The sequence below is a fragment of the Saccostrea cucullata genome, unplaced genomic scaffold, assembly GCF_032062105.1.
Source record: "Saccostrea cucullata isolate Sc308-1 unplaced genomic scaffold, CSIRO_AGI_Scuc_v1 ctg8417, whole genome shotgun sequence".
NCBI lineage: Eukaryota > Metazoa > Mollusca > Bivalvia > Ostreida > Ostreidae > Saccostrea > Saccostrea cuccullata.
In genome coordinates, this window is record NW_026938984.1 from 3,346 (window position 1) to 29,041 (window position 25,696).

Here is a 25,696-nt window from a genome sequence, read left to right on the forward strand (position 1 = left end):
TTGACGAAAACTTTGACACTTTGAAAAACTTTGGCAAAAACTTTGATACTTTGAAAAACTTTGGCGAAAACTTTGACACTTTGAAAAAACTTTGACGAAAACTTTGACACTTTGAAAAACTTTGGCAAAAACTTTGACACTTTGAAAAACTTTGGCGAAAACTTTGACACTTTGAAAAACTTTGGCGAAAACTTTGACACTTTAAAAAACTTTGACGAAAATTTGACACTTTGAAAATTTTGGCGAAAACTTTGACACTTTGAAAAACTTTGGCGAAAACTTTGACACTTTAAAAAACTTTATCGAAAACTTGGATACTTCGAAAAACTTTATCGAAAAATTGGATACTTCGAAAAACTTTATCGAAAAATTGGATGCTTTAAAACTTTGAAAAAGTTTATTGAAAACTTTGACACTTTAAAAAACTTTATCGAAAACTTTGATTCTTTTAGAAACTTTATCAAAAACTTTGACACTTTGAAAAACATTATCGAAGTCTTTGATACTTTGTAAAACTTAATCAAAAACTTGGATACTTTGAAAAACTTTATCGATAAATTTAACACTTTGAAAAACTTTGTCGAAAACTTGGATACTTAAACACTTCGAAAAACTTTATAAAAAACTTTGACACTTTAAAAACTATATCGAAAACTTTGAAAATTTAAAAAACTTTATCAAAAACTTTGATACTTTAACACATAGAAAAACTTTATCGCCAACTTTGACACTTTAAAAAACTTTATCGCCAACTTTGAAAATTTAAAAAACTTTATCGAAAACTTGGGATGCTTTGAAAAACTTTATTGAAAAGTTTGATACTTTAAAAACTTTATCGAAAACTTTGACACTTTGAAAAACTTTGGCGAAAACTTTGACACTTTGAAAAACTTTGGCGAAAACTTTGACACTTTGAAAAACTTTGGCGAAAACTTTGACACTTTGAAAAACTTTGACGTAAACTTTGACACTTTGAAAAACTTTGGCAAAAACTTTGACACTTTGAAAAAACTTTGACGTAAACTTTGACACTTTGATTTTCTATAGTTAACTATAGTAAACTATAGTAAACTATAGTAAACTATAGTTAACTATAGTTAACTATAGTATTTTTTGTTGGGGAGTAGACAAGCACGAGTTATCCTTCTTGTGGTCAAGTTATTAAATAAACACAAATAACAAAAACAAAAAACAAAACAAAGAAGACGACCAAAAACGTTCCTGGTTTTTAAATGATATATATGAATATCTGCTAAAAGATAATAGGGAGTTTTTCAAAGAACCTTCTATCTTCAAGCAAAGCTTGTATCATTATCTATAGCTTTTCTTAGAAATTGGTGAATGCATACGACTGTGTGGGATGTAGATAATATTCTATCCACTTTAAAAACAACAAGCTTTTAGATTTACGAATCTTTTGCATGAATTATGACAAAAAAGCAGATGCCACTTAAGAATATATAATTATAGGAAAAATTGTGAAAGACTTCTTATGCAGAAATGTTTAAAGACAAGGATCTATTAGATATCAGAAATATTATATACTTCAATGGATCTTAGTAATAGGTAAATAACACACAGAAATATTATACAGTTCTATGGATCTTAGTTTCAGGGTAAATAAGACAATGAAATATTATACAGGTCAATTGGGTTTAGTTATAGGTAAATAAGACACAGAAATATTATACAGTTCTATGGATCTTAGTTATAGGTAAATAACACACAGAAATATTATACTGTTCTATGGATCTAAGTTATAGGTAAATAAGACACAGAAATAATATACATTTCTATGAGGCTTTGTTACAGGTAAATAAGACACAGAAATATTATACAGTTCTATGGTGCTTAGTCACAGATAAATAACACACATAAATATTATACATTTCTATAGATCTTAGTTACAGGTAAATAAGACACAGAAATATTATACAGTTCTATGGATCTAAGTTACAGGTAAATATACACAAAAGAATTATACAGTTCTATGGGGCTTAGTTACAGGTAATAAAACACAGAAATATTACACAGTTCTATGGATCTTAGTTATAGGTAATAAGACACAGAAATATTATACAGTTCTATAGATCTTAGTTACAGGTAAATAAGACACAAAAGAATAATACAGTTCTATGGGGATTAGTTATAGGTAATAAGACACAGAAATATTATACAGTGCTATGGATCTTAGTTACAGATAAATAAAACACAGAAATATTATACAGTTCTGTGGATCTTATTAATAGGGAAGTAAGACACAGAAATATTATACAGTTCTATGGGGCTTAGTTACAGGTAAATAAGACACAAAAATATTATACAGTTTTATGAATCTTAGTTACAGGTTATTTTAAATAATGCATATACCGATTTTCAAATTTGTTTGCTAAATGTCAATATATTGTATTCAAAATATGATAATGTACTCTCTTATGACTAGATCCTGCAAAATTGATATTTTGTTTAAAAATATCTTGAGATACAATACATTGCAATCTAATATGTTTTTGCTCAGAGTTTGTTGAGGTTTCCTGTATGGCTACCTGCAGAATCCTGACAAAATAATGTTTTTTCCTCAGAGTTTGGTTAAATTCAAATCGTGAGTTAAACTAAAGTATTTTAGTGAGTTGTACTAAAGTATTTCAATATTTGACATTCCGATATCATTTTTTTTAAATACATGAACATAAAAAAAATGGCTGTCATTAAAAATTAAAGGTCTTATTTTCAAAACTCATCAAATTAATCATCGATATGTGTTTGCCAGATTGAAATGCTACATCAACATTATACTGTATTAGACACATGTATACACAGTAATGTACTAGTATGAGGGGAACAGTAATAATTAGAAGAAAATCCAACGACTTCCTCTTCATGATCAATTATGAGATTTTAAACAGGTATAGCTATTATCTCTATTTTGAAATGTGCTGGTAGCTGTGTGTGCTCTGTTCCTTTATTCTGTTATTTGAACATTGCGTCAATTCGCATTGTGTCAAAACAAATAACATTCTTTTTTTTTTTTTTTTTTAAATCGGTACAGATTTTTATGATGTTTAAAATATCTTAATATATTTTAAAATTTCTCTGTAAGCAAAATGACTCATATTTGATTTATAATAAGCACAATTTTTTCACTATACTTTGCGATTTTACTCCCATGATATACAAGAATTAAGATTTGAGAAGTGATTTTAAAAAGCAGTGATTCATTGTATAAGTAATTATATATTGATGTTAAATATTTTAAGAATATTATGTTTGAACACCGACAAAGATAAGTAACTTGTATTAAGAGACTACCTGTCATATACACAATTAAACATTTTTCCTTTCTCCGTTGGTGTCTCTTACCACAGGATTGACTGTATTTTTAGACTTCAGAGACCAATTAAATTCTCTTCCAAATATACGGTGAGCAGATTTTTATAAGAATTTCTTCAGTACACAATTTGATAACATGTATTAAAACCAGATCCTTATTTCAGAAACACTGCTTCTGGGAATAGAAATTGTCAAAAAAATGGAAGATGACTCAATGATAATTATGGGGTCTACAACTATTACAACAGTTCAACTGCCTGATGTTTAGGAGAAAAGATTTTGAAAGATTGTAATTATTTTGATGGTTTTCGCCCCATTGTAAACAAAGTTCTCGGTTTTTGTTCACCTTCACTCAGAGATCCAAAATCGATAAAATAGGTTCGGTGCTTCCAGAACCTATTTAACAAATGGCTGTTGTACTCACCACATTCATTTACAAACATATCGTTTCATAATTATTTGCAGAATACGAATAAATGTCTCAATAAAATAAAAAAATTCCAAAATATTGTTTTTTATGTGGACCATTTACCGATGAAGATGAAAATGAAATTTTCTTACCGAGGAAAAGCACAATTTATTGCAATATGTAAAGATATATATAATAGAATCCAGGGATAAGTAAAATATAAAATACCGCTTTTTAGTAAAAAATTTGAATTCAATATTGAACTGATATCCATGATTACGGGTATTTAACATTGTGTTGTCATTGGAAAATGAATATCTTGTTTGTCAAAAAAAAAAAAAAAAAAAAATCAGCACCAAAAATTATTGCACAATGTTTACAATAAATGTGACTGAATATCACCATGAGAACAACATTATTTTTTTCTCATAAAAATGTTTGTTGTTGTCTCGTAAATATTGTGAATTTTATTATCCACTCAATTATATTTCACTGATCCTTCTCTTCAAAACATCACCACCTAGTCTTAGAATGGCCTGAAAAGAAATGAGACAAATCCTGTATAAAGTATAACATTGGTTTTGTTAACAAAAATTATAACATTAATAATTATAATTAAATAAACAAACACATTAATCAACTCAGTTTATTAAAAAAAAAATATCTTTCATTGTAAAACTAGTTTTTGAAGCAAAACAGAAAAATAGCATCAATGAGAAAATAATTGAACTTTGCAAAAGTTAATGTAGATACAGTAAAAAAAAGATCGTTTTAATTAAGCATACATAGATTTATGTCCCCTTGAATTTTGTTATTGCTCAATTTGTATAATTTCTTTTTTCTTATTTTCTACTGAGTCCTGTTTGCTCAAAAGGAAGGGTTGATTTAAGCTGATATCATTTTTTGAGCCCTTTTGAATTTGTTATTGTTTCTGTTGAATAAACTAATTTGCACAAGCTATTTTCTTCTGAGAGATATATGCTTAAAAATCATTTTATTGCTAGATATAAAAATGGTCGCATTATGTTTTACTTAAACTCTAACAGCTAATAAATGACCAGTCTTACTCTCCAAGAAAAAATAAACTGTTTACAGTCCAGATGACCCACAACCAATAAAATTGTCTCATGTAAATTTTATCGACTGTTGGAAAGCAAGAAAACCCTCGACGTTTATTGCTTTAACTCACCTTAGAAAGATCAGCCCAGATTATGCTAAAAACATCATCGCTCATTACGGGGCTACTCCCTGGATCATGGCTGTATTTATTTCTATACAAACGGATTCTTTCAATGTCGTCACTCTCTGTGATGTCCAGTATTTTAGGTTCTTTTCCCCATCCATTCCCAGGAGGAGCAATGCCAGAGATATTCCTCAACAATTTATACATGATGGTGACGTCCATCGATAAAGATGATACACCTGTGTTGGATCCACCTTCAAAACATCATTTACACCTAGCTAAAGTTAAAATTCTGATATGGATAGAATAGATATAATGGTTTTCCTCTTCACTCGATCATTTTTTTTTATTTAATTAACAATCACTAGCAAATTGTTTACATTTTTTGCTCATCAAATACAAAAATACAATTGTCGATCGGAGCTCTTAATCTTTCAGATTCATAAACATGGATCAAAATGGCTTTAAACTTGTTTCACAATAAAGATTTATCACAATTTTGAACAATATATTTTCGCCCCGCTTTCTTTTCACCCATTCACGCATGCAAACTACCTTTCCCCATTCTAAACTCTCCCATTCACAGTTTTGTTTAAGAAATTATACTGCATTCTTTGAAATTCGTCCCTTTTAAAATTCGCCCAACCGAGCTAAGGACAAAAGGGGCAAAAATAAAACTGGGGGGAAAAATTCCTTTAACTGTGGTATATCAAATGTCTATTTGTTACATAGATGATTTCACTTTCAGCACATAAAAGATTAAATGTTTTTCTTGTTACTTACAATTTTCTATTGAAAGAAAAAAAAACATTGACACCAAGCTAAACATTTCGTATAATGTATTTATTTCAACACCATAATAAAAAAAGATGATCCAAATCATTAGATATTATTTTGTTGTTGTTGAAATATTATGACTATTTCGGTATTGTAACAGTTTTAATTAATATTCTATCCTTGGGAACAGTAAAATACATTAAATTTGCTATTGAAACCACTGTCCAGATCAGTACGCGGTATATGCATCTTTTGCTTCAACAAAAGTCATATTTTGAAATTTTTTTGAAATGCACTGTATTGTATATATTGTACGAGAAATCTACATTTAAAAAAATAATAGTTTCAGACTAGGTTATTGAAAATTTTGTTTCTATGACTTCACAAACTATTTGGACTTTATGTTGTTTTACAGAAAAAAAATTAATACAATTTGTTTAATTTTTACTAAAATTAATAGAGCAAAGGTCAGCTCCTGAACAAGATTTACACATTGTATTAGTATTGTTTTTCTATATATTACAACGCATGAGCAGGCCTGTGCTCGAGGAATTTTACTCAAAATATCGATGCAATATAAACTCCTTTTTAAAGAAATAAATCATGAAAAGTTTGCGTTATTACCTGAAGTCATGATCTAACATATGTTGCCATGGTTTATACACTAGACAAAATTGCCAACGCACCACTTGGATTGAACATTTGCCGGATCGGTACTAGTGTATATAATATGACATTATTTCAAAAGAAGTGGGATTGACAAATGTCTTGGTAACATAAAAAATCTTTGGCCTTCTTGTCCGAAAACCAAATCAATTTCCAGCTGTGCACTGCGCACCATTTTTGCATAGATATGAAATTCCTGATCTCTAAAGGGGTCTATGAGATTGCTACAGGAGTAGTGACACATTTAAAATTCAAATAACTAACAGTCATAGACAAATATCTGATATCTCGTAGTAATCATCTGATACCTTAGTGTCCATACCAAATCCACTCTACTTCCGGTTGACCCATTTTGTGGAACATTTTTCAACTTATTGTATGCTGCTAACTTAATGCCATGGTTTTCTATAGTTAACATTTTTATGTTTATTTATCTATTTGGAACAATTGTTCATGGTTGGAATTCATAAGCTTTTTATAGTTTTTAGTTTTTACAGATTTTTCTAAGGTAACCCTCTGCAGACGCCAACCTGTCTGCTTACAGGCTCTTTTAGCGTAAAATGACGCATACGATGTAATTTTTTTTCTGAGTTTTCAATTCTGAGAACAAATGGAGAGAACACAAATATAAAAAAGAAATTGAAAGTTTTTTCTTCAATAATGGAAAAGACACGATTTTATCTTTTTCTATTGTAACCAGACTTTAGGTTTTCAATCATTTATTGTGAATCGAAACTTCTTTTTAAAGGTATCGTTCCTAAGTAAGGATTTAACAGGAGGTGTAGGTTGAGCCAATATTCAACACACTTATATTTACATCAACATTACAGAATAAGTCCAAAAGATCTTCTATGTACTTTCTTTAGATCGAACAAAGCAAATATGGCTTCTGATAATTACAGGAAGTTTGTTTTACAAAGAAAATTATATTTTGAAAAATACTTTTTCTAAATTACTTTTTTTATCAAGTTCACACTATATTAATATTCCTAATAAACCAGGTTCTATCATTAGCGTTAGCAATTTTGTCAGGTGTAGAAATACATGTATTCAGTGTCTTGAAGTTCAAAGATATCCCACTGATTTATGTCATAATTAGATATTTCTCAATCATAGTTTGATTTGGGTCATTCTACACATAATTACCAATTAAAGTCTATACAATCTTTCACATTCTTGTTTTGATATCAAGAAATTTTTTTTTTGGTAGACTTATCACGATTACTTTTATATTCTGTACACTTTTTGTTTATTCTTTTATCCAATGCTGTTTCAAAAAGAATCTTTTAAATGGAATAAGAGGTTCATAAGTGATTAGTTGAATTCTGTAAAATTATTAATTTTTAGCGCAAAATTTTCCTGGTTTTAGAAAAATGAAATAGTTTGAGGGAATATGATAATGTTAAAGGAAAAAACATTATGTAGTGCATAGTACCGAATTTCTTTATATCAAAAAATAATTATTTTAGAGACTTTTATATTTCTTTATATCATAAAATATTTTAAGAAGCATAACGTTTAGAAAGAAAACCATTTTACCTTGTTGAGGAAAAAGGATCTCCAGTTGAGGTGGTTGGAATCGAAACTGTCCTCTTCTCATGTCTGTTTCATTTTCTTTCAGAGTCTTCTCTAAATTCTCTTTAGGGAAGAATTTATCAAAGCAGATTCTTACTGCATCAGTTCCAACTTGTAACAACTTTAATATCTTGGCAAAATTATCTATATAACAGAAATATATCCGTATGTTGATTAATGACAATATAGTAAATATAATCACCATGATTATTGTAAATGAAAAAAAAAGAAATCATTACAATACTTTTTCCAACATGTCGAATAAAAAAAAAATTTACTAAATCTTTCAAGACAAAATAAAGCAGTACCTGCTCCTTTTATAAATACTTCTGATCAATGATCAGAAGAAGATTGTTCTTGAAGCTTTTTTTCAGGTAATTGTTTAATGCTGATTTTCATTCAAACCCGCATATTAATATGTATAGAGGATACACAAAAAATTAAGTTAGGGTCATTGGGTCTGAAACGTAATTTAATTTCAATGGATTCATCCATAATCCAATGCAGTGTGAAGTTTGAAATGGAAATAATAATGCCTTATCTGATTAGTTTAGGCGCAGTTAACAATCCGTTCTATTACCTTAGCAACACACGTGACAACGAATAACACATGCGTGGAAATTATGCGCATCAAAAGACATACGAAACATGCTTGCGAGTGCAGAAATACCGACACTTTAGATGAAAAAGGACTCTTAGTGTATCAAATAAACAATAAAGAGGTCAGTAAATCTTTTTCGAGGTAGCGCGCAGTTTGAAAGCTTTCTAAAAGTGATCGTACAAACGATCGACGATCGTTTGCTGATCATTCTAAATCAGGAAGAAATTCAGTATGATAAAATAAATGATGCCTGTTTTGGAGGGTAACAGTTGAAAATGACACCCCTTCAAAAAACCATTGTCAGCCTCCGCTGACGCGGAGGTTGACAATGTTTTTTTGAAGGGGTGTCATTTTCAACTGTTACCCTCCAAAACAGGCACCATTTATTTAATGTCACTCGCAACTTATACTCAATGAAATTGTTTTGTTTGTGCTGCGTAAAGTCGAGAATAATGTGAAATGAACAATAAATTTGATCTGACAATTAAGATGAGATACCTTTATGATGTGACTCACTTGATCCAGAACTCCCCGACAGTGAACCTTTATTTATACCTTTATCTTCAGTGGGCTCAGCTTCATCATCGTGTACCTTTAACATGGAAATAATGACACTAAAACTGGTGTGTCCTCATTATGAATGATCATTTAAGATTTAATAATGCTACAAACAAAATTTCCTGAATGCACAGCAGTGAAACGATATAATACAAACAATTGTTAACTCTAACATTATATGTAATTTACAATACAAATGATTGTTTCAGTAAAAACAATCTGACGTGTTTCAGTGAAATGACAAGTTTCATTGCTGCTGTAGACCTGCAGTTCTCGATACTTTCGAAAAACAACACATACATTTATAAACTCTGATTATAGCTAAGATGAAGCAAAACTACATTGTTTTCAGTCCCCCCCCCCTTCCCAAAAAACTATTGGAATTATTTTTTGAACAAGTATAACTAGATGTTGCACAATAATGTTGTTTATATTTCTCTGAAACGCTACGACAACCTTCTTATTAAAATCAACCTTTAAAGAATTTTTATACCCCAATGTGAATTATAATTCAAATTTTACCCAATTCTTTTATTTTAGAAATTTAAATTAATTAAACAACTCGCTTTTACTCTCTATAAATTTTAAATTGCATTTCCTTCTTCAATTTCAAGTTCATAATATCTATATGTAACCCTTTTAAACATTTTTTTGTAAAAATTAAATCCTCTTTTTCTTCGGATTTAAAACTTTCATCGTAACCTTGTATTAATCATTTTTGAAACACTTATTCAACAGCTTTTTTGAATGATGGTCTTTACAAAAAGTTCCTGAGGTGTAATTGAAATAACTGAAGACTTTTAAGTTCAAATAGGAGTCAGGTAGCCAAGATATATTAAATATTCTATTTAAATTTCCTTTTTTCTCTTTTGAAAAAAGCAACTATTAAAATTAAATACCTGTATCCAATATTTCTTGATATCCTTTGAGTTGATGGTATGCTTTCTCCCAATTGGACAGGAAGGACACTGAAAAGTAGGTTTTATAAATTCTGATTCATTGATCACAGAACTTTTTTTGTTATCACAGAATCCCGTAGCTTTGCATTTGAAAGCAACAACAAATTTAGAGTCTGCATGAAATGTTTCGGAAAGAATGTTCAGTATATTGTCAATTTTGTGCTTTATTTGTTGACATATAGATTTATCGACTTCTCCTTCAATTACAAACACTTGTAAATGAATGTCTGTTTGTGTCATACCAATTAGAATGTTATGGCCCTCAAAATGAAACACAGCTACTGTCTGGTAAATGCATACTTCATCACGACTTGAATTAAGTTTCCAAGGTATTTGCATGCAAATAGCTACCAGGCGCTGGAAAATTCCAGCAGGAAGAGCATCAAACACGTAGCAGAGTATAGATGATGCAGGGTAGGATGTAAAGCATTCCACTGGAAATGGTTTCTTGTTCATACAGGGGACATACCATTTTTTGTCATCCATTTTAGCCAGGAGTCCGAGCTTCTCCATGTAGCGCATGATATCATCTTTGTGTTCAAGGTACCCATTGTTGTTCATTTCCCATATCGCAGACAGCAGTGTGTCACTCAGTTCTCCTGTTTCATTAAATTTGTTCCATTGTGATGCAAGCTTAAATAAATCCTCTGCTGCATGATTTTTATCTGTAATGACATTTTTGAACGCATCTGCAAACCATTGAACATCAAGAATTATGATTCCTCCGAGGTATTCTTGGTCAAAGTGTAAAATTTCTCTGATGTCATGGAAAAACTGCAGCATGATGTTAGTATCTTCTTGTGTTCCCAACTTCAATTCTTGTGGCAATGCTTCATTGAAAGCCAAAAGTGTCTCTTTCTTGATGATTTTAAGGTTCTTCTTTTCCTGGAAGAAGTTTTCAAACATAGCCCAGGAGTGCGGAAGTTTTTCACCCCAGTGATCAAGTTTTTGGACAACATCAACAACTGACAGCTTGATTTTTTCAATACATTGATTCTCATGGAATCCAACGGCAAACATCCTTTTCCTGTCAAAATGCCTTTGCAGAGACGCATCCTTTGTTTCCAAGCTCGTCCATATCTCACGGAAAAACTTCTCTTTCTCCTGGTAAAGAAGAGTAATTGGGTATTAAAGAATTAGGCTAGCAGTCTTTGTAAATATGAAATACTGCCTTAAACAAACTAAAAATAGGTCCATGTGTGGGTGGATTGTGGGTGATCAGTATGTTCATGATTAATAATCATTTTGTTTCCAGTTATATTTTTAAGAAGAATTCGATTTTTCCTGATAGGTGCATTTCTATTGTAACAGTGGTCTGTAATAAAGTCCACTTAAAATTATCCCGGATTATCACGAGATACTAGATCTAGATCGTAAACAATAAAGAACAATAACGATTATTCAGATATGATAGATGACTTTGATTTATTTAATAAATAGTATTTTATTAATCAACAAATAACAAAACAATATTCAAGTAAACAATGAAATGCAAGGGAAATGTAGTCGAGTATTTACCTTTATAGATAGTGTCAGCACTTCAGCAATCGGAATTGACCAAATAATATTACGGTAACAATATAAATATGTAGATAAATAAATAAATTGGAGACAAACTCCTAAAAACGTCTAAGTCTGGTAGTTAAAAAGAACGAACTGATTAGGGACGCGGAACGGAAACGCCCGGATCCCAGACGGTGGCACCGGTTGTCAATGACAACCGCGCACCCCATCCAAGATCCAAGAGAGATAACTCTAATTAAAATATACGACTCCACTACATTCCCCCCACCTTAAGACCTTATGTAGAAGACATAAGTCTCAAGATATAAAGTATGCATGACTATATCATCAATATATTAAATAACAAATATGCAAATAAATACATCACTCAAGTCTCTCTCTCAAAAATATGAAGAGTACATTTGTAATTATACATAATGGATACATACTGCATATATACTCAGATACTCGCTCAATTAGTTAAAACAATCAACAATTTAAGTTAATCCACAACAACATTATATTACAAAACAACAGATATCTATGTAATAAATTATATCACATAAGGTTAAATTCTATAACAATATGCACATATGTCATATCTCTGTATCAACTATCAACACATTGTCACATAATATTAATACACATACTTGTATACTATTTATCTGTACATATATATTCAGGTATACATACAATAGAAAATAATACTAATCACAACATTGTCTTCAAATTTTAAGCACAAATTCAAATGACAAATAAATAATTTGTTAAAACTATAACTATAGTTCTCGACACAACCTCGTGCAAACTGTCCATGCACATATAGACACGGTACGACTGTCTAAATCGGAATCACCGGAAATAAAGTCACTGACACACTGGCGGAATTAAGGTAGAGAAAACGTGAATAACGTAAAATGTGGAACGAGAAAAGTCCGGCCAACATCAAGGTAAATATGAAATATGAATATGAAATGATAATGCAAAGAGAATATATAATGAATTCTCCGATAGCTCACTGTACATGTATATATATATAATTTCAGGAAAACACAGGAAGAAAATATGAAGATGGACATGAAAATGGAATAATGAAAACATGAAGATGATGATGAATGACAAATGGTAAGATAAGTTGAGGTGACATACATATATAAAAACAAAAACCAACATTTATTCTTCAAAAATCCTGTAAGGCTCTAGAACAACTTTTTTACCAAGACGGTTAGACAAGCTAGTACTATTTCTCCTATAACAATTCAAACTGCCGTTCGCACTCTCAACCATCTCCAAACGCTCATCTCTAGAAAAATATGCATTCTCACGCTCACTCTCACCCCTTTTCAAACTGTCGATCTCACTCCTCAGTCTCCTGTTCTCTCTCTCCAACTCTCGTCTCAACTCTCTCTCATGCAAAAGCTCACTCCTCTCATTCAATCTTGCATTAGCTATTTCTTTTAATTTAATTAAACGATCAATTTCAACATCAATATTGAATACAAACTGTTCAAGATCTGTTTTCTCCACAGGGACGGAATGTAAGGAAAGGAATGCGTAATCCTCGGTCTGGCTCGCGGTCGCGGCTGTAGTGTGTACAGGAGGAACGTCTGGCTGAGCAACTGGCGGACACGAAGGAATTTCAGATGACCCGAACTTGAAAGGCAAAGTGGATGGCAAGGTCTCAGACGACACAACGGATGGTGTAACATCGTATGAAGGCAGCAATGGAGCAAAGATGGATGGCTGAACTGATGAAATGATAGCGGATGATGTGGCGGATGGCAGACAGGATGAACTGATGGTAGAGGAACTTACGGAAGAAGCAGATGAGGTCGCAGGTGCCTGTGGCGGAGCAGATTCCAGGGTGCTGGTGATCGGAGCCACTGGGAGACGAGAAACAAATTTCAAACTGCCAGGATCAATGTAATTACTATTTGGTTTGAGTTCATGTCGACACAGCTGGAGATGATTTTCTAGAGGCAGCTGGGACAAGTGATGAATACTGCGGAGGTGGAAACGCATATCTGTCTTTCTCTTGCAAGTAGATTTACATCCTGGGATGGAACAATGGAAAATAACATGATGGGGCTTGTGCTTCGTCTCCCAGTGCCTGGCATAACTCTTCCTGGTGGTAAAGGAGGTAAAGCCACAGGACACTACAGGACAATTCATTCCAGAATGGAACTCAAAGGGGCAGGATGAAGATTCCAGAAGTTCCGCAAGATCCTCATCGTGGACCAAAAGGTCAAGGACATCAGTGTCCATAATTGACATGACTATATAAAGTGGTGGTGATGAAAACGATGATAAGGATGGGATCAAACGATGATGATAATGATGATGATGATGAAAATGTTGTAAGGATGATCCAAATGAAACTGTAAATAAATAAACACATAGTTTGAGGAAATAGCAAACATGTTGCTTACCATGTTAAGTATATGTTAACACTAATAAAGTGTATTGTATATTTTCTTTAACAAAATTTTCTGTGAACAAAATGTATAACCCCAAAGGAAAAATCTATGAATGGCATACACTCGGACCTTTCTAAAATGTCACAATGACAAGTCACAACAGGTCATATATTTTACTCAATGTCGAGAATATATCTCGTCTCTTCTCATCAATCAGTTCCTATATGTAGGTAACTAACTAGTCAGTATACAATAACTGTAACTAGTCAGTATACAATAACTTTTACTATTCAGTATGCAATAACTGTATAATTATGTAGGCATCAAGCTATTTAGTATACAATAACTGTAAAATAGCAAACCTATGTTCAAACAAATATAGCAAATATTATGTATGTATAAGCACACAGATTGCAATAATCTGATCACTATGCTACACTGAAATATATCAGTCATGACTCAGGTACTAGGACCTACTGTACTTCGAAACAATAACTTGAATTACTCCATGCATGAATACAATATCATGTACATGAGTATACTTGTAACTATTTATACATGTACCCTTGTTTACAAAAACGACCTCAAAGGGTGAGTGTATGAATTCATATATCTTAACTTTAAGTTATAATTTCTTCGAGTGATTAGTCTCAAAGACTCAATTTTCCATCTCTGTATTATCACATAACAAATAATGAGGGTGAAGATGAGAAATGAATATGCCATGATAAAATGATATGTTAGTATAACAATAATCAACTGAAAATTTAATGCAATTCACATGCAAGTGCCTAGTTATGTACACTGTAATTTATGGTGAAAAACGAGTGGGAGGTTTAATTCTACGACCATGTCTTGTGTGTTGGGAACATTCCCTGTAGGATTCTTGTTCGTTTGTCATAATTTCTTGTGATTCACTACTCGAGTCATACTCGGTCTGTACCTCAAAGGTATTGTAAAACTCATAATTTGATAAATCTGACTCATCCGACAAATAGGGTTTAAGGTGGTCAACATGAACCACAACTAAAACATCTGCATTACAACACTGTATTTGATATGTGACATTACTGATTTTTCTTTTGACTTTATATGGACCACGCCATCCTAACCCTAACTTTTGCTTTGCCCAAGGAGGATACCACCTCCAAACTAGGTCACCTTCATTGAAAGTTCTGTGTTTTATATTCTGATCATGATATTTTTTCTGACGCTTAAAGCTACTTTCAAGACTTTCTCCAGCATGCTGAAATGCAGAAGACATAGCTTCTTTTACGAATTCAATGTATTCATTGATGCATGATTCTTCATAATTTGGTGGGTTACCAGCAATTATGTCAATAGGGAAGTCTATTTCACGTCCTAACATTAATAAATTTGGAGAACATTTTGTACTTTCATGAAGAGAGGCACGATAGGCCATCATAACATAGGGCAGATGGTCATCCCAGTCATTTCTATGTTTATTGACAAATAAGGAAAGCATTTGCTGTAAGGTACGATTAAATCGTTCCACCATGCCATCTGATTGAGGCCGGTAAGGAGTAGTTCGGGTTTTATATATGTCAAATTTTTCACATAATTCAGAAAACAATTGAGACTCAAATTCTCTGCCTTGATCAGTGTGAATACGGTATGGGGTACCATAGCGACATATAAATTCGTTTATTAGGACATCTGCAACTGTCTGTGCAGTATGGTTTTGTAGAGCAAAAGCTTCTTTCCATTTGGTAAAATAATCGCCTATGACCATTATATACTCATTATGTTTTTCTGTCATGGGTAAAGGGCCCATTATATCAATGGCAATGCATTGTAATGGTCGGTATGCGGGGCAATGCTGCATCGGGGATTTGCCTGGACCTGGTCCTGGTTTACGCCGTGCACACACAGTGCAATTTTGACACCATCTCTCTACATCAGATGACATACCAGGCCAGTAAAATCTAGCGCGTATAGAAGCTAAAGTTTTGTCGCGACCCAAATGTCCCGCTACACGTTGATTGTGTAATTGATACATAATCTCTTTTCTTATGGACTTGGGTACCACTAATAATAATTTATGGATATTTTCCAGAATACTGAACCATTGACGATATAAAATACCATCTTTTGATACAAGAGTATCTTTCAAATTCCATAATTGTCGAATTTCAGGATTGGTCCTATAAACCGGATCTAAAACATTTGTACCGCTATTTATAATTTCACTCATGGTTTTTAGAGAAGGGTCATTTTGTTGAAGTTTTGACACATAGTCATCAGACCACTTATCTAACCAGTTAGTTGTTACGTCGCGAGTCTTATGATTTGATTTTTTAGACTGTATCGCATTTACAGTAGAAATGGTGCATTCGCAGTTTTCTTGACGGCATCTACGTCTGGGCTTTCTAGACATAGCATCCGCATTTATGTGCAAAGAGCCTTTACGGTGCTGTATCTCAAAATCATAAGTATCAAGCACTGATATCCATCTGGCTATCATACCCTCGGGTTCCTTAAAATTACGAAGCCATTTTAAGGACGAATGGTCAGTACGAAGTAAAAACTTTCTACCCGATAGGTAGTGTTTGAATTGTTTAACAAAAACGACTACTGCTAGCAACTCCCGATAGGTCGTACAATAACGGCGTTGGGTTTTAGATAATGTTTTGCTGCCGTACGCAATGACTCTTTCTTCGCCGTTTTGAATTTGTGAAAGTACGGCGCCAATTCCGTCGTTCGAAGCGTCCGTATCGAGTATGAATGTATCATGACAATTTGGGTATGACAATACTGGGGATGAAATCAAAAGTTTCTTAAGTGTTTGAAATGCCTTTTCACTGGAACTATTCCATGTAAATGGAACATCTTTTTGAGTCAAACGAGTGAGTGGATATGCCACTGTAGCAAACTCAGGAATAAATTTCCTATAATATGAGGCTAGACCCAAGAAACTTTTTATTTCTGTGATATTTTCGGGGGTTTTCCAGTCTTGAACTGCACAAATCTTTTTAGGGTCACACTTCACACCATCTTTTGACACAACGTGTCCTAAGAAGGATACTTCTTCACGAAATAAAATACATTTTTTAGGTTTAAGTTTAAGATCTGCGTCCCTGAATCGGTCAAAAACTCTTGTCAAATTTGATAACGTTTCTGTGAAAGTTTTTCCGAAAACAATCACATCGTCTAGGTAAACTAAACAACGTTCCCATTGTAAACTATGTAATATTAATTCCATTAATCTTTCAAATGTCGCAGGACTATTTGTTAAGCCAAAAGGCATGACCTTGAACTGGTAAAGTCCTTTATGAGTCGCAAACGCAGTTTTTACTTTATCGTTTTCGTTCATTGCCACCTGCCAGTACCCACTAGCCATATCAAGTGTACAAAAGTACATTGAGCCTGACAGTGCATCTATTGACTCATCAATTCGGGGTAGGGGATACGCATCTTTGACGGTTATATGATTTAATTTGCGGTAATCGACACAAAATCGAGTACTTCCGTCTTTCTTTTTAACCAAAACTATGGGAGATGCCCATGGAGAAAAACTTGGTTCAATAACGTCTTGTTCGAGCATATTTTGTATTTCATTTTCAGCTATTTCTCGCTGAGCTAAAGGTAATCTTCGAGGGGGTAATTTGATTGGTTTATTATTACCAGTGTCTATTGTGTGAGTAACTTTGGTAGTACGACCTAGTTTTCCATCTGAACCCACGAACACGTCAGTATATCGGTATAAAACCGAAATTAGTTCGTTTTTCTCGTTTTCTGTAAGTTCAGACGAAACGTTGTCTAACATGATTTTTAAATGATCAGGTAAACATTCAGTTTTCGGAGTTTCAGTACTCTCTATTTGTTCGAAATTATCAACCAAATCGGTTGCAGTTGTTATACCTTGAATGGTCGCCACTTGAGTGTTTTTCTTTATTTGGACAGGTTCTGGGTTAAGATTTAATATCGAAAAAAGGACCTTGCCATCACTGACATTTACTAGGGACTTTGGAACACATATTTCCTGACCTAAACTATCACCAGAGTGAGGTTCAACTAAACCTTCTAAACTCTTAAAACGTGAATTTCCTAAATCACCCTCTACAAAAATTTCAGAGGAACCTGGAATGACTATATCTTTTGCGAGATAAACCCGCGCACAAGCAAAATTATCTTCACTCACTAGCTGGACTTGAAAATCAGGAAAAATCAATATACCTTCTCCGAGATCGAATAAAACATCATTTTTAGACAAGAAATCTAAACCTAATATTCCTGAAAGATCACCTAATTCTGCCACTATTACGGGTATATTAAACTCTTTCTTTCCCAAACCCAAAGTAATTTCAGTTTGACCATAGACTTGTAATGGTTCCCCATCTGCAGTTTTAAGTTCGGTAGACACTTTTTGTAAGTGTTGGTCACAAAGACCTAGATTTCCTAAAATATCTTTTGAAATGAGTGAAACGGCAGACCCTGTATCAATCAACATTTGCATACATAATGACTTTATTAAAACATTAGCAAACCAGCATGAACCTGTCAAGGCCGATAACCGAATGCTTCCCGGTGACCGTTTCGGAGATTCATCTAATACTTCATGGACTGAACTTTCGGTCGCAAGGACAGTCCGTCGGCGTTTGGGTTATTCTTTGGAAACTGGTGCGATGAGTTAGCTTTGTCATTTTGCTGTGGGAAATTGTGAGGTCTTTCTGGACATTTTCGACTAATGTGGCCAGATTTGCCACAGGTATAACACCTGATGGTTGAATTCACGGTATTTTTGAGTTTTGAACTGGATTCGTTAGTACGTTTTAATTCGTTTACCGCAGACTGAAGTTCTTTCATGGTTTTTGTTATTTCAGACAAAACTGATTCATCTGCCGCGTAAGAGTTTGGAGTTTTCTGAGTGCCTTCTTTTTGTACGGCTCGGACGTTAGATTGATTCAAGAAAAAATCTTGTTCAGAATTACGCGGTTTGAGTAATGTCTTGTTATGCGCTCCGTCAAACGCCTCAAACTCTACTGCCAAGGAAATGGCTTTATCTAAAGTCGAGGGGTGTGCAAACTGCACATATTTCTTTAGTTCTATGTCACCGAGACCACTGATATATTGGTCAATAACTAAATTTTCGCGACTTGACATCGGTATGTTAGGAAACGCACGATTTGCCAAACGATTAAGCGCATACCCATAATCTGAGACGGATTCTCCCCTGAGTCTTTTTCGAGCCCTAAATTCGCATCTATGTGCGGTTTCTCGTTCAGAGGGACAAAACCTCTGTGCTAGAGAAAATTTAAGACACGAAAAATTTGATAATTGTTCCGGTGCTAATTCACTAAGTATTCGTTGTGCGGTGCCACGAAGCGACATGGCTAACTGTATGGCCTTCTCGTCATCTGACCATTGATTCCACAAAGCGACCTGTTCAAAATGTGTTAAATAGTCGGGCCACTCTACATTTTTCCCATCGAACTTATCAGGTTCTTTTTCTTTTCTAACAACATTGAATGAATTTTGAGAGGGAATTTCTGGGCGTTGGACTTTGTGTTCAAAACACGGGGTTGAATGTATTGGTGTATGAATTGATTGTACACCGGAAGCTTCCGCATTCCTTGGGAAACCCCTATTGATCATGTGACTAGAAGTTGTCGGTTCACTGTGGAACAAACCACGCTGTTTAAGTGTTGACGAGGAACGATACTGTGTGTTCGGGGCAGGGATATTGTTTTTCTGTGGTGTATAGGACTGAAAGACCTGCGAATTCTCATCATTCTCGCACAATTTCTCTGAGAACAAAGTCTCTTTGTTTGGGGTTTTGCATTGATCTGCAAATTGAAATTCTAAGGAGGGATCACCCTGTGTCATACAAAATCTGTTTTTCGCTGACTGAAATTGATGATGATTTTGACTTTCTTGTGAGGATAGACCTCCGCGTTTGTTATTTTGTGTATTCATGGGGAATTCAACTGCGTCATGAAACTGATCTTGATTATTCAATTCGGAGGAACAAGTACAAGGTAAAACAATTCTCTCATTCATGTTATTCTCTGACAAATCTGACCCTGACACAATATGATTATGGTTCACATTTTGTGTTTGATTACTCTCAAAAGTAGTAGGGCGAGGCGAAAACAAATTTCGCAAACTTGTACTGAGACTTTCAAATAAACGTGAGGCCATTGCTGTATGAAAAATCACACCAGGCCTAATAAAAGTAACGGAAAAAATGAACAATGTCAACAAAACAAGAACATGATCTGATCATAGTATCCCGCGGACGAAGCCCCCAAAATTTCTGTAACAGTGGTCTGTAATAAAGTCCACTTAAAATTATCCCGGATTATCACGAGATACTAGATCTAGATCGTAAACAATAAAGAACAATAACGATTATTCAGATATGATAGATGACTTTGATTTATTTAATAAATAGTATTTTATTAATCAACAAATAACAAAACAATATTCAAGTAAACAATGAAATGCAAGGGAAATGTAGTCGAGTATTTACCTTTATAGATAGTGTCAGCACTTCAGCAATCGGAATTGACCAAATAATATTACGGTAACAATATAAATATGTAGATAAATAAATAAATTGGAGACAAACTCCTAAAAACGTCTAAGTCTGGTAGTTAAAAAGAACGAACTGATTAGGGACGCGGAACGGAAACGCCCGGATCCCAGACGGTGGCACCGGTTGTCAATGACAACCGCGCACCCCATCCAAGATCCAAGAGAGATAACTCTAATTAAAATATACGACTCCACTACACTATATATAACGTTGACAGGTAAATTTTAGTCCTACTGAGCTTAAACACATTAATGCGCATTGGGATTATGATTTAAACATGTCTGAATCTCAAGCTACCTAAGCAAGCTAAGTAATGCTTCAATTTTAATATGATTATTAATATCATTGCTTCTCTTGAAAAGGTTTTTCTTATATTTATCTTTATATTTGTATAAAGACATGAATGCCTATTCATCACATGTGCAAAGAAGCTAGGAAAAACAACGCAATGCAGTTCAGTATTAAACAAGATGTGTTTGTGAAACACTGATGCCCCTGTATGGCAACAAAGCAAAGATTAAAATTTTCTTTAATGTCCCAAATTTAATATATTGGTACCAAAAGTAGGGTATTCTCACTGGGAATACAATTGTGAAATATGAAAATAGGCCATAATGTTAAATTTTTTTTCATAAGAACAGAAATCTTCAAGGACAAGGTTATTGGTATCCAAGAAATTGTCTTGCCACAACAAATACATATGTGAAGTATGGAAGCTCTAGCCCTTACCGTTCAGTCAAGTCAAGTCAGGAAATTTTATTTATAGTTGACACATATATACAATGCAACAGAAATAACATGAGCTGTGGTGAACCCTTTAAAGAGGTTCAGAAGTTATGGCCAAGGCTAAAATTTTAAAAAGTAGGCCAAACTCGAAGGTCAAGGTCGAAGCTCTTGCTATAAAATGAAAGGTCTTGTCACAAGGAATAAATATGAAAAGTATGAAAGCACTAGCCCTAATCCTTTAAAAGGAATGGTCAAGGTTTTCTTTTTACAAGTAGGTCAAACTCCAAGGTCAAAGGGTAAAATTTCTTGGTATCCAATGAAGGGTCTTCTCAGAGGATTACATAAGTGAACTATGAGACCACTAGCCCTTAGAATTCAAAAGTTATGGGCAAAGATAATTTTTTTTCATAAGCACAATTTTCTCAGGTCAAGGTCAAAAGGTCATTGACAAGGTAATTAGTATTCAGGTATCCAATGAAGGGTCTTTTGACAAGGATTATATATATGTGAAGAATGAAAGCCCTATCCCTTACTGTTCAAAAATTATGGCCAAGGTTACAGTATTTTTCACAAGTATGGAAATCTCCAAGGTCAAGGTCAAAAGATCAAGGTTGTTGGTTCATGTATCCAACAAGAGGCCCCGGGGCCACAGCGCTCACCTGAGCACATCGGCTAGAAAAAAGCACATATCAGATCAGAACGAAAAGTTTACTGAAGGTGCTTGAATTTTAACCCCCCGGGGGTCATGATTTGAAGAAAGTAGAATCTACACTACCTGAGTATGATTCAATATAAATATCACTAACCATGGCTTTGAAGTACTTGAAAAGAAGATTTTAAAAGGTTTCCCTATATATCCCTATGTATAATTTTGGTCGGCCATTTTGGCCCCACCTTAGCCCCGGAGGGTCATGATTTGAACAAACTTGAATCTACACTACCTGAGGATGATTCCACATGAGTTTCATCTTTCCTGGCACAGGGGTTCTGGAGAAGAAGATTTTAAAGATTTTTCCTATATATTCCTATGTAAAACTTTGGTCGGCCACTTTGGCCCCACCCTAACCCCTATGTCATGATTTGAACATACTTGAATCTACACTACCTGAGGATGATTCCACATGAGTTTCATCTTTCATGGCCCAGAGGTTCTTGAGAAGAAGATTTTTAAAGATTTTCTCTATATTTCCATTGTAAAACTTTGGTCGGCCACTTTTGCCCCCCCCCCTAACCCGGGGTGTCATGATTTGAACAAACTTAAATCTACACTACCTGAGGATGATTCCACATGAGTTTCATCTTTCCTGGCCCAGTGGCTCTTGAGAAAAAGATTTTTTTTGAAATGCCATTTATTTTTCTCTAATTCATAGTTATCTCCCGTTGGAAAAGGATGTGGCCCTTCATTTGAACAAATTTGAATCCCCTTCACCCAAGGGTATTTTGTCCCAAGTTTGGTTGAAATTGGCCCAGCGGTTCTTGAGAAGAAGACGAAAATGTGAAAAGTTTAGAGACAGACGGACAGACAGACAGCTAGACAGACGGACGCCGGACAAATGTGATCAGAAAAGCTCACTTGAGCTAAAAATTTTATTTGCTCCTTCGGCATATAAGAGCTAAACAAGCTTTCACACTTCTCTCAGATACCTCCTTTGTCTTTTGTTCAGCATGAGTGCCCACCAGTAAAACAGGAGCCTTTTCACTGCTGTATTGATGAATGGACTTGGTCCAGAATGTGAGATAATCTGAATAAAATAAAAATGAACAGTTACACAACGATTCTGCTCTTTCAATTTAGTCCAACCCTACACTCTTGACTTAATCATTTAAAGAAAACTGATAGTTCACTCATAAGCAGTTTAAATAAGATTGTTCTTATTAATTCCTATGTAAAACTTTGATCATCCCTTGTGGCCCCACCCAATTTAAAAGTTTACCGTATATTCTTATGCAACACTTTGATCATACAATGTGGCCCAGCCCTTCCCCCAAGGATCATTATTTGAACAAATTTGGATCTAAACTATCTCACTATCTCACAGGAATTCCATAAAATGTTAATATTTTCAAACACAGTTTTTTTTAAGGTCAAGATCTAGTCAATGAAAAGTGAAGAGATTCTTTAATGATGCTTTACAAGGTAAGAATGGATAAATAAGGTGTTATGGGGCATAAATTTTGTAAATAAACAAGATGCAAAAATCACATTTTTAACTGTGATTTTCAATGAATAATTAAGAAATTCATATATACATGAATATGGATTTTTTTTTTCTGTATCAGACGAAGAAAATGTATCCAGATTACCTACAGTCTCTCAGAAAACGGTTATTTGTATGTTCTTGGTATCTTCCTTAAATTAAGTCAAGTTTAATATAGGTATCCGGACTACTTTTCATGAGATTTCTTATTACATTCCATGAAAATACTTCATTTTCTACATAATTCTATTGGTTCCGTAAAGTACGGGAAAAAGAAAGTTTAAAGTAATAATGACGTCATAATAGATACAGCAACAGAAAGTCTGAAGACATTCTAGATGTAAACCTTAAAAAGATTCGCAGCACAGTTAAGGTTACAAAGAGGAGGCGGAGCCTAATTTGTACGGGAAATCTTGACTATGACATCATACACAATATACGTCATACAACATTTCTTTAAAATACAACAAAATGAGTTTATCTGCTAATTTAACCAGTAAGAAATCATCAAACTACATAAAAACTTACTACAGCGTGTTGTTTTGTCGTTAGTTAAATCCAACATTACAAGTTATAAACAAGTCACTGATCGCAATACACTTGTCAATATGACGTCATTTCTTACAAAGTGACGTAGTTTATGTGCAGTGAGAGACAGATCAAGTAATATTTTCTGAACAAAATATGTATTCTCTAATTAAATAAAATATTATTTACAGATATTCTATGGGCCAATAACTCGAACTTAATGTCTTTTTCACTTTTTTATTAATATATTTTCTGTACATTACGTATTTAATTGACACTGCCGTATATTTGTATGCAAATACATCGGAGGGTAATGGGGGGGGGGTCTTAATAAATCGATCTAGTGCAAGGGCATACACTCTATGGATCAAAGTAAGCTTTTACATTTCAACAATAGAACTATTAAGGTATCTGAAAAGTGCTGCGATCCTGATGAAATCTTAAAAACAATTTAATTATATCAATATTTCATGCCACTGACCAGCAAAAAATATAGCATTCGGTCATACAAGTAAAATTTTAACAATAAAATTGCAGAATTTAGACAGGATCGCAGCACTTTTTAGAAACTACAATGCCTGTTGAAAATATTTCTATACTAAACTTTGAAATTTAACTTGGTTATGGCCTTGCACTAGTGATATTTATATGTAACATCAATACTTTATGTCAATGTGCTAAAATCGCTTGACTGTCGCATCATGTGACTAGTCTCAATATAAAATATAATCTTCCTCGATATGTATTTATTAATCATAATTACAATTATCCGATATAAATGATGTAATAACATAATCGCCATCCCGATTACGAATACATTTTTAAATACAAAATTTAGTCGATATTTCCATTGCGCACCTTAACTGTGTTGCGTTTATAAATGATTCCATTAATTTTCAAGACATCATACATGTAAGTATCCCCCCTTGGAGGATGTGGCCCTTCATTTGTACGAACTTGAATTCCCTTTACACAAGGATACTTAAGTCTCAGATGAGCTGCAAACTTTCTCAAATTAAGTGACAGTTTTCTATCATGTATATACATGCATAATTATGAAATTCTTAAGATTGGTCTACCTGTTTATAATGAACAAGATGCCTAAGGGCCTTGGATCACTCTTCTGATAAATTGTACAATCTATCACTTCTATTAGAAGCCTTGAACTCTGTTAGTATCATAAGACCCAAAATGCATGAAATGACAAAGGTTGATAATATTTAGCCAGTTAAGACTGAAAAAAAATATAATATAATTATAAAATACCTTAAGTAGGTCACAGTGACCAACCTTTTAATTGAAATTTTCTGATGACTCAAGATACAATAATTGACAAAGATTGATGATTCTAAGCCGATAAGTACCTGACATATTCAAAAGTAGGTCACCGTGACCTTCTTCTTGGTCGACATTCTCCGATACCCTAAGATGACTCAACTGACAAAGTTTGATGATTCCAAGCCAATAAGTACAAAATATAATTAAATAAAGCCATCAAATGTCAAAAGTAGGTCACTGTGACCTACGTTTTGGTCGACGTTCTCCGAAAACCCAAGATGCCTAAACTGTCAAAGTTTGACGATTCTAAGCCAATAAGTACCTGAGATATTCAAAATTAGGTCACCATGACCTACTTCCACAGGAAGAAACAAGACCTTTCAGTTAAAACTGAAAGGCGGCTTTCAGTAACTTTTCAGTGGCCATTCA

The 25,696-nt window shown here is 33.6% G+C and overlaps 1 protein-coding gene and 1 long non-coding RNA gene across 2 annotated transcripts in view; one reads left to right on the forward strand and one right to left on the reverse strand.

The window, feature by feature from the left end:
* Positions 1-3,898: 3,898 nt before the first annotated feature.
* The window catches only part of LOC134251988 (uncharacterized), a 43,172-nt gene continuing 21,374 nt past the window's right edge, over positions 3,899-25,696 (reverse strand). The window contains exons 9-14 of the mRNA XM_062734391.1: positions 22,908-23,005; positions 9,999-11,162; positions 9,040-9,133; positions 7,905-8,084; positions 4,929-5,176; positions 3,899-4,275 (exon numbers count right to left, since the gene is read on the reverse strand). Coding sequence (XP_062590375.1) covers positions 4,222-4,275; positions 4,929-5,176; positions 7,905-8,084; positions 9,040-9,133; positions 9,999-11,162; positions 22,908-23,005 — 1,838 coding nt within the window. The 3' untranslated portion in view covers positions 3,899-4,221. The remainder of the gene's footprint in view (positions 4,276-4,928; positions 5,177-7,904; positions 8,085-9,039; positions 9,134-9,998; positions 11,163-22,907; positions 23,006-25,696) is intronic.
* LOC134251987 (uncharacterized) lies at positions 12,191-14,068 on the forward strand. The gene is made up of 3 exons (XR_009988871.1): positions 12,191-12,511; positions 12,608-12,686; positions 13,091-14,068. It is a non-coding gene; the product is annotated as an uncharacterized LOC134251987 (long non-coding RNA).